The sequence below is a fragment of the Trachemys scripta genome, chromosome 4 (genome assembly GCF_013100865.1).
Source record: "Trachemys scripta elegans isolate TJP31775 chromosome 4, CAS_Tse_1.0, whole genome shotgun sequence".
NCBI lineage: Eukaryota > Metazoa > Chordata > Testudines > Emydidae > Trachemys > Trachemys scripta.
The window spans coordinates 130,608,317-130,618,673 of NC_048301.1; the positions used below are offsets into that span (position 1 = coordinate 130,608,317).

Genomic DNA, 10,357 nt, shown 5'->3' on the forward strand with positions numbered 1-10,357 from the left:
CCTTAGATTATGTTTTAGCCTCCCAGGGCGGGGTGTGTGTCCTTATTTGGAGTGAAGGTTGTACTTATGTCCCAGAAAACTCACAGGACATTAACAAATACGTCCTGTCAGCCGAACAGGCTTTTGAGCAGTGGAAGGCTCAGGAAAGGGAACCCACAGTTTTTGATTCCCTTTGGAGTTGGTTGCCTAACCTGGGAGGACTGGGAAATAGCCTTGTGCATCTCCTCCTCACAGGTGTGGTACTGTGCCTGGTCACCCTCCTCCTGATTGCTTGTTTTAAATTGCTCCTCCGTAAGCTGTGTGCCCCCCGTTCCCCAGAAATCCCAGCATACTCTCTCATTGAGAACCCCAGCTCCATGGCACTCAATCGTATCTTGTCTACAGAATGTGAGAAAACTCAGCCAAAAGCTTGTTGAGTATTCTCAAAGGAGGGAACTGTTGGGGTTACTAGGCTTTCCTGAGTCAGAGTTCTTCCATGTTTTAAACTCTGTTCTTCCATGTTTAACTCTGATCGACCTTAACAGCCAAGGACAGGAACTGGAATGTGTAAATAGCCAGTTAGCAATTACGACCTTGCTCATTTCAGGTACCAAACAATAATGATGAGGTTTGCATGTTTCTAGCTGGGGAAGGGGTAATAAACTAAGGGTAAACAGGACCAAATAACTGTTTAGAGAGAAGTTACTAACAAGCTAGATTTATAGCCCTAGAATGATTTAGTTGCTTAAATGTATAAACATGCCTTCGGTAGAGAGGGGAGGGGGAGTAGAGGGGAGGTGGTAGAGAGGAGGGCTTAGTTGTAAAATGTATAAAGAAGAGAGAAACTGTTTTTGCTGGTGTGCTCGATTTGAGACTTGCCTGTCTCCTTGCACCACTTTGAGATCTCAAATAAACTTTGATTGTTTCTCCACCCCGGTATGTTTATTGGCGTGAAGCACTCCGGGCAACGAACCTCACTGTTGCTGTCCTCGGGCCCCTGTGCCGGCAACACTAGCCTGGAGAGTCCACAGCTGGGCCTGAGAGGGGAGTTCAGGTCTCCAAGGCCCATTTGGTCCATGGCCTCTCTGGAAGGTGGTTCCATGGTGGGGATGCCTGGCCACTGCACTGAGTCCTACCAAATTCATTTCAGGTATGGGTCACCACACAATAGCAACTTCTGGTACCTCTTAACCCGGGCCACATTTTACCCTTGGGGCAAAAGGTACACAGATCGTTGGTGGCTCCTCAAGCCATGTGCTTTTGTGGCATTCAGAGGTTTGGAAGTGATGGCCTTCTCCAGGAGAGGGATGAAGGACCGCATCCAAGGGCCAGACCCTCAGCTGGGGCAACTCCATGGAAGGCAGCCGAGCTACATTAAATTACACCCACTGGGGGGTCTAATCCCAACTTCTTAACACCCATGGAAGGACATGGGCTGGATGGGATGTTCTACCAAAGCAAAGCTCCTTGTGATGAGTGACCCACTCCATCTGTCCCCATTGCACTTACCAGTCACATGGCCAGAAGCTCCAGGGCTGACGTGAGAGAGTCTCTCTAGGAAAACAACTAGGAGTCCGGAGGCACCTTAAAGACTAACAGATTTATTTGTGCATAAGCTTTCGTGGGTAAAATACCCACTTCTTCAGATGCATGGAGTGAAAATTACAGATGCAGGCATAAATATACTGACACACGAAGAGAAGGGAGTTACCTTACAAGTAGAGAACCAGTGTTAACAAGGCCAATTCAATCAGGGTGGATGTGGTCCACTCTCAATAATTGATGAGGAGGTATCAATTCCAGGAGAGGGGAAAGTTGCTTTTGTAATTAGCCAGCCACTCCCATTCCCTATTCAAGCCCAAATTTATGGTGTGAAATTTGCAAATGAATTTTAGTTCTGCAGTTTCTCTTTGAAGTCTGTTTCTGAAGTTTTTTGTGTTGAAGGATGGCTATTTTTAAATCTGTTATAGAATGTCCAGGGAGATTGAAGTGTTCTCCTACTGGCTTTTGTATGTTACTATTCCTGATGTCCGATTTGTGTCCATTTATTCTTTTACATAGAGACTGTCCAGTTTGGCCAATGTACATGGCAGAGGGGCATTGCTGGCACATGATGGCATATATCACCTTAGATGTGCAGGTGAATGAGTCCCTGATGGTGTGGCTGATGTGGTTGGGTCCTATGATGGTGTCGCTAGAGTAGATATGGGGACAGAGTAGGCAATGAGGTTTGTTATAGGGAATGGTTCCTGGGTTAGTGTTTCTGTGTTGTGGTGAGTATTTGCTTCAGATTGGGAAGCTGTCTGTAAGTGAGGACTGGCCTGCCTGCCTCCCAGGGTCTGTGAGAGTGAGAGGATGGATTGTAGATCGTTGATGATGTGCTGGAGAGGTTTTAGCTGGGGGCTGTATGTGATGGCCAGTGGTGTTCTGTTATTTTCCTTGTTGGGCCTGTCCTGTATCTATCTCTAGGGACACTTGTTTTCTGTTTCCTTGGCAAGTGATGGGGTCTTGGATCATCCTACCAGGGATCCACAGGCATCTCCATTGCCTATCCAGTACTGCAACAACATCCTGGCCACTTCAGAGCATTACTGACTCATAAGGTGTGACGAAGTGGGGGATTTTTTTACTTTTTCGTGGTTTTCCAATGGTTTGCGTGCAGAGGGAGTGGGACTCAGTGTCTCTGGGGGTTACTGGTTTAACGAGGTGAGGGAAGAGGGAGTTTGTTACAGAAGACCGGAGAGGGAACTTGAGACCCCAGCCGATGGCCTGGAGGAGGAACACCCCAACAACTGGTGACCTGACGGAGACCCAGCTCAGGAGTCTCAGCCAGTTCTGGCCAGTGGGAGGACAATGGGCTGCGACAAGAGAATCCCATGACCTAACCAGCCGGATCCAGCCAGAGGAGGGCAGAGAGGAGAGGAGGCCCAGACGACCCTGTTTACCTGGAAAGAAGACAATGGACAGAGGCGGGGCCTGGAGCCGGTGATATCAGATGCCCAGCTGGGAAGCAGGGGGGCTCGGGGCTGGAGAGAGGAGGCAGGCAGGGCTGACCTGGATGCAGGGAGAGACTTGGATGTGCTGTGCTGAGGGAGGCCAGGCCTGAGGGTCAGAGTTTCCTGTGCTGTGTTCAATGCTCAATAAACCCTCCTGTTTTACGCTGACTGAGAGTCACTCTGGTCTAGAGAACAGGGTTGCATCGTCCACCTTTGGGAGTGGAAGCCCCGGGGGTCCAGAGCGAGTGGACTCTCTGAGGGGGCCCACGGCGAGAGACAGACATGCTAAGGCTCAGAGAGGTGCAGCTCCAGGAGGTGGAGGGGCCTGACCCCGAGAGAGGGTGGACTCCCAAGAAGGGCTGTCTCACTGAAAAGGGCACCCCCCTCCCACGGACCGCATGGGGCAGAGAATGGGCACGATCTGTGAGTCCGTGACATAAGGCGAAGTGGACTCTGGTGAATCAAGGAGTGATAGAAGCCAGGGAGAGACAGTTTGGGGGAGACAGGGATGGTAATGGGCTGGGGAATGGTTGCATAGAGCTGGCCCTGGGACAATGGAGTCAGGATGTGGGTGCATTGCCAGAGCTGTGGGGAGGAGGGAGAATCTGGGGCTGTGGTGTGAGTAGGGATTGAGGCATGGGCAGAGCTCAGGGGAGACAGTTGGGGTGGAACCCAGGTTGGGATAGCAGTGGGTGATGGGTCGTGCTTTTGGGGAATCAGCAGAGCTGGGCTGAGAGCTAGTTGAGGTGATGCTTGCTCAGCCTGGTAACTGTCTCCCCCTTTCATCCTCTCTGGGCCCTGAGGATCAGGTGGTGCGAGGGGGGGAGTGCGGTGCATGTAGGGGAGGCCAGTACTGGGAAGAGAACACCGGCTCCCACCAGTGTGGGGATCCTCTGTAATATCTGAACGTGCCAGCCAATTCACCAGGCTGGCGGGGAAGCAAATGGCTCTGGAATTCACGTGGGGATGGATCCAGGATATGCTGAGGCATCCTTCTGGGCAGCTAACTGCCTGTGATGATCTGTTTCCTTTGGACGTGTGCCCGGGGCTCTTGGGCAATGTTTTCCTTGGGTCCAGTGATATTTAACCAACACTTTGTGCAACAGCCTCTTTTGGAGGGGTTGGGCAATATTGGAGGCACGCATTCGATGCCAGCTTAGCAGCCTCCCTTGACTTGGATGTCTTGCGCTGCTGCTGCTTTGACCCACAAAGGCCAACTGAGGTCCTGTAGCCTGGCACCCCCTGCCCTAAGCACCCATGAGCCTGCCTGCTGCCCACATCTCTGCAGTAAAAGGCTCAGTCTAAGAGCCAGCAAAGGGGCTTGACTAGACCAGGGGTCCAGCAATAAGGACTAGGCTGTAGGGAGGGACTTCTTCCTGCTGGGTGGGGAAAGCATCATTACAAGAGGCCTGAAATGAAATGGTGGAGGTTTTGGGGGGGGTGATTTCATGGGGTGTTCCCCTGGCTTTGCACAGCTGGATGCGGGGGGCTCAGCCTGGATTCCAGGGCATGGGTGGCTGGAGCATAGCTTCCTCCCCCACACACTCCCACTGGTGCTAATTTGCCCCACACCCCAGTTGGCATTGTGACCAGAGAGACCCATGGACTGTGGAGACTGAACTGCCCTGGGACCTCAGTAGTGGGTCTCAGTGGCTCAGAGCTGAGGCACATCAATGCAGGCTGGTGTGGGGGCAGCTGATTCAGCACTGGACAGGGGCAGCCAGGACTTGGCCAGGCCTCTGGGAAGCCACTTACAACAAAAGAGCTGCTGGAGGCTACTTCCCTTCCAGGTAGGAGGCTGCAGAGAGATCCGCATGGGGCGAGTGACCCTGGCAGGCACAGGGTAGCTGAGTCCTGCAGCGGCTAACCCACTGGGTTTTGCAGTGCACCAAGTGCTGGGGCAGGGGTCCTCTACTTAACTATCAGCTTTATGGGGATGTTGTGAAGCCTGGTCATAGACTCCCAGACTCAGGGTGAGCTGGGAATGGAGGGGAGATGAGCGGGCAGTGCATGATTTAGAGGATTCTCTCCATCCCAGTGGCATCAAGGAGATCTGCCTGGAGCAGGGGGTGCAGGACATCAGGAGGAAGAAGGGATAGGAACTGTAGAGAGTCAGGGGAGGGTTTGGGGTGGGAGCTGGGAAGCAGCCTGGAATTCTTGTGGCCAGGTTGGTTTGGGGAGAGAGCCAGAGCTCTGCAATCCTGGCCTGTGGCTAGAAGGTTGGGAAGGGGAAGCTGTCACAGCCGTTTCATGTGGGTTTCCTTCCTCATCTCCTTGTGGCTGTTCACCCTGGAGTTATTAAGCAAGTTGCTGTGGTCTAGGGAAAGAGCTGCCACTCACACCTTGTGCTGCAGCTTCAACCTACAAAGGACCTGACTCCCATCCTGTCCCTTCCCAGCCTTGTGCCCAGCTGGCATCCCTGCCCTGAATGCCTGGCTGCCCCCCTCTCTCCCTAAGATAAATGGCTTGGAGATGGAACCAGGAAAAGTTTGAGTCAAAATGCTAACCAGCCGTGACCCAGCTGGCCCAAATCAACCCAAACCATAGGAGGCTGGATGGGCAATCTGGCCTTGTGTGGCATGCTGCATCAGAGCCAGCCCAGGCTTCTTGTTCTGGCAGGTGGTGCTGTTACACATAGACTTAGAAATTCCTTTTCTTGGTGTGTGAGTGGCACACAGTCTTGGAAGACACGCTTAGGAAGTCCTGGTTAGCTTTGATGTGGATTCTTTCAGGGGGAGCTGTTGCAAGCAGCAGGAGAGTTTTCTCTGCCTTGAATGTCTCTAATTGGAGTCAGTTCTTCGGACTGAAGTTGCTCCCTGGGAAGTAGGCACTGGTGTCTGGGCTGAGGATTCTGATTGCGGTCTGACCCCCTCTGTAAACAAGCGGCACTAAGCCAGTACCCTGACTCCATATCACTGGCTTCCTACTGGAGGAGAAATCAACCTGTAGGGCCTGATATCCGCTCCTGCTCAGCAGAGGAGTGGCGTTATTAGTTTATTTGACAGTAGTTCTTTAGCAGCCCCAGCTGCAATCAAGCCCCCACCGTGCCAGTTGCTGAGCGAACGCAGTAAAACACAGTCCCTGCCCTAAAGAACTTGCATTGAAATAGTCAGGCCAAAGGAAGGATTCCTCTCCCATTTTGAATTGAGACCAAGAGCCTTAACTCCTCTTCAAGGTGCCATTTTTTTGGGAACATGGGGCAGCTGAATATGGATGGAGTCCTGCAGCTGAAGGTTCAGATTTGCTGCCTTCTGGCTATAAGCCAAATGGCTCCCCCACCATCATCACTGACCTTTCTGCTTCGTGCTCCCCTCCCTCCACATCCTGCTCCAGCTCAACACCAGCCTGAAGGTGCAGGGAGCCTACAGGGCATCCGTGGCCCAGATGCAAACTTACCTGGGCAGCAGCAAAAGCTGCCACTCTTCTTGAGAAGCTCAGCAGGGGAAGAGTCAAAGGGCAGGGCCTGCCTGAAGGAGGCAGGTTTGTGCTGGAGCGAGATGGGTGGTTTGGTTGCTCAAAGTCTCTGTCCAGCTGCCAGGGTTCCCTATTGCAGCCCAGCCAGTGCCTGAGGTCTGGCACTGTGCCCGCCCTGGGCTCACTGAAAGATGTTTAGTAAACACTTAGACATGATTTGGTGGGATCTCACAGAAGTGTCTCACACTGTCATTAAAGCCTTGGCTGAATTCTGGAAGTGACTCAGCCCCGGAGCTGTTAGACCAAAGGCAAACAACATGCTGTTCTGGAGGCCAGTGGGCCATTTCAAGGTAGACACATGAGCATAGCCTGACTCTGCTATTCCAGTGCTGGAATTCCCCTCACAGCTGTGCCAGTGCCCCACATCCTGCCCCACTGTAGCTCCCTGCCATCCCAGCTGTGGGCTCTCCTCACACAGCTCTGCCAATGCTCCTGAGACCTATTCCAGGCCTAGGCATTTTCTAAGCCGAGACACTGCCAAAGCCTGGGAGGAGGAGAGAGCCAGGCTGTCTCCTCCCTGCCTGAGACCCCAGGAATGGTGGTGATGAGTGGATGGAGGATTGTGTGGGGTCTTACAGGCTCTGCGCATGCAAGTTAAGCTCTGCAGCCTGTGGCTGGTCTGGGTTTTTCATTCCCAGCCTTCCAGTCTGCAATGTCCTAGAATCATAGAATATCAGGGTTGGAAGAGACCTCCGGAGATCATCTAGTCCAACCCTCTGCTCAAAGCAGGACCAACCCCAACTAAATCATCCCAGACAGGGCTTTGTCAAACTGGGCCCTAAAAACCTCTTAAGGCTGGAGATTCCACCACCTCCCTAGGTAACATTCCTGTGCTTCATCACCCTCCTAGTGAAATAGTGTTTCCCAATATCCAGCCTAGGCCCTGTCTACACTGGCAAGTTGCTGTGCAGTAAAGCAGCTTTGAGTGCTGTAACTCCCAAGGTGTACACACTGCTAAGCCACTTGGTGCACAGAAACTGCGCAGTTGCAGCGCTGTAAAAAACCCACCCCGACAAGAGACGTACAGCTTTCTGCGAAAGGGCTACAGTGCTGCGGTGCCAGTGTAGATGCGCTGGTCGATTACAGCGCTGCGATTGGCCTATGGGAGGTGTCCCACAATGCCTGTTCTCATCTCTCTGGTCATCGGTTTGAACTCTACTGCCTTCCCTTAGGTGACCAATTGTCATTCCCACCCCTTAAATTCCTTTGGAATTTTGAAAGTCCCCTTCCTGTTTGCTCTGTGATACATGCAGTCATCTCAGAGCATCTTTCCAGGTGGCCATGCCTGCTCCATGCACCAGGCGATCCCCCGCTTGGAGCAATGCTGAGCTGCTGGACCTCATCAGCATTTGGGGAGAGGAGGTTGTTCAGTCCCAGCTGCGCTCCAGCTGTAGGAATTATGGACACATTTCACAATGTATGACAGAAAGAGGCCATGACCGGGACACACTGCAGTGCAGGGTCAAAGTGAAGGAGCTGTGGAATGCCTACCGCAGGGCGCGGGAGGCAAACTGCTGCTCCGGTGCTGTGCCCATGAGCTGCCGGTTCTACGAAGAGCTGGACGCAATACTCTGCAGCGACCCCAAGTCCACTGCTAACACCACTGTGGATACTTCAGAGGCTCGCATGCCAGTGGAGAATGGACCGAGCCAAGAGGAGGAAATCTTGGACGAGGATATGGAGTGAGAAGGGGACCCAGAGGCAGAGGATGACTCGGAGGTCAGAGATGCATGCAGCCAGAAGATCTTTTCTAACCCCGGAGGAGCCTAGCCAGTCACAGCTGTCAGATGTTGGCAAAACACAAACAGAAGAAGAGGCCATTGGTAAGTGGAGTTGTTGGGGGCAGGAGGGTTGCAGAAAGCAGGCTTGTCTCTGTATGATGCACCTACCCCCACATGCCCAGTCTGAGCGGTGGAACAGGCTGTTGATTGACTCCTTCACTTCATGGGAATCTGCCTCTGAGATCTCCAGGAAACTCTCATGGAGATTCTGGGCAATCCGCTGCCGCAGGTTCTTAATCAGAGCTGCTTTGTTTCTTGCCCCATTAACAGTAACCACACGACTGTGATCCGCATAAGGACCAGGGCAGAAGCTGCAGTTTTGGAGAAGACCCTCCTTTGATTCCCTGCTCACCCTCAGCAGCGAGGATATCTTCCATAATTATCACATTCTGTGGAAAATGAGGGGACAGGAATGATTATCAGGCCCCCCCACTACAATGCTGGCTCTCTCCAAGAGCCATGTGCCCAGTGTACAGTAGGATCCAGGAACACTGATTTACCCTACCCCTTTGGCTACTTGCCATTTTGGGGGTCTTGTGGCTCATGTGTGCTTGCCTAGGGTCAGTCAGTTAGTGACAGGTGTGTGAATACTGGCTGTTTATTAAATCCCTGAATCAGTGGTCTCTGTGTTGCAAACAATACTGCTTCTTTCAGAGTAGCAGCCGTGTTAGTCTGTATCCGCAAAAAGAACAGGAGTACTTGTGGCACCTTAGAGACTAACAAATTTATTAGAGCATAAGCTTTCGTGGACTACAGCCCACTTCTTCGGATGCATATAGAATGGAACATATATTGAGGAGATATATATACACACATACAGAGAGCATAAACAGGTGGGAGTTGTCTTACCAACTCTGAGAGGCCAATTAATTAAGAGAAAAAAAACTTTTGAAGTGATAATCAAGCTAGCCCAGTACAGACAGTTTGACAAGAAGTGTGAGAATACTTACAAGGGGAGATAGATTCAATGTTTGTAATGGCTCAGCCATTCCCAGTCCTTATTCAAACCGGAGTTGATTGTGTCTAGTTTGCATATCAATTCTAGCTCGGCAGTCTCTCGTTGGAGTCTGTTTTTGAAGTTTTTCTGTTGTAATATAGCCACCCGCAGGTCTGTCACTGAATGACCAGACAGATTAAAGTGTTCTCCCACTGGTTTTTGAGTATTTTGATTCCTGATGTCAGATTTGTGTCCATTAATTCTTTTGCGTAGAGACTGTCCGGTTTGGCCAATGTACATGGCAGAGGGGCATTGCTGGCACATGATGGCATATATCACATTGGTAGATGTGCAGGTGAACGAGCCCCTGATGGTATGACTGATGTGATTAGGTCCTATGATGATGTCACTTGAATAGATATGTGGACAGAGTTGGCATCGGGGTTTGTTACAAGGATAGGTTCCTGGGTTAGTGGTTTTGTTCAGTGATGTGTGGTTGCTGGTGAGTATTTGCTTTAGGTTGAGGGGTTGTCTGTAAGCGAGGACAGGTCTGTCTCCCAAGATCTGTGAGAGTAAAGGATCATCTTTCAGGATAGGTTGTAGATCTCTGATGATGCGCTGGAGAGGTTTTAGTTGGGGGCTGAAGGTGACAGCTAGTGGTGTTCTGTTATTTTCTTTGTTGGGCCTGTCTTGTAGGAGGTGACTTCTGGGTACTCGTCTGGCTCTGTCAATCTGTTTTTACACTTCAGCAGGTGGGTATTGTAGTTTTAAGAATGCTTGATAGAGATCTTGTAGGTGCTTGTCTCTATCCGAGGGATTGGAGCAAATGCGGTTATATCTTAGAGCTTGGCTGTAGACAATGGATCGTGTGATGTGTCCTGGATGGAAGCTGGAGGCATGTAGGTAAGTGTAGCGGTCAGTAGGTTTCCGGTATAGGGTGGTATTTATGTGACCATCGCTTATTAGCACAGTAGTGTCCAGGAAATGGACCGCTTGTGTGGATTGATCTAGGCTGAGGTTGATGGTGGGATGGAAATTATTGAAATCATGGTGAAATTCCTTAAGGGCTTCTTTTCCATGGGTCCAGATGATGAAGATGTCATCAATGTAGCGCAAGTAGAGTAGGGGCGTTAGGGGACGAGAGCTAAGGAAGCGTTGTTCTAAGTCAGCCATAAAAATGTTGGCATATT

At 51.2% G+C, this 10,357-nt stretch overlaps 1 protein-coding gene across 1 annotated transcript in view; it reads left to right on the top strand.

Annotated features, from left to right (window-relative positions):
* Positions 1–8,175: 8,175 nt before the first annotated feature.
* The window catches only part of LOC117876545 (microsomal glutathione S-transferase 3-like), a 7,349-nt gene continuing 5,167 nt past the window's right edge, over positions 8,176–10,357 (top strand). Inside the window, exon 1 of the mRNA XM_034768804.1 lies at positions 8,176–8,272. Within this exon, the coding sequence (XP_034624695.1) occupies positions 8,176–8,272 (97 nt within the window). The remainder of the gene's footprint in view (positions 8,273–10,357) is intronic.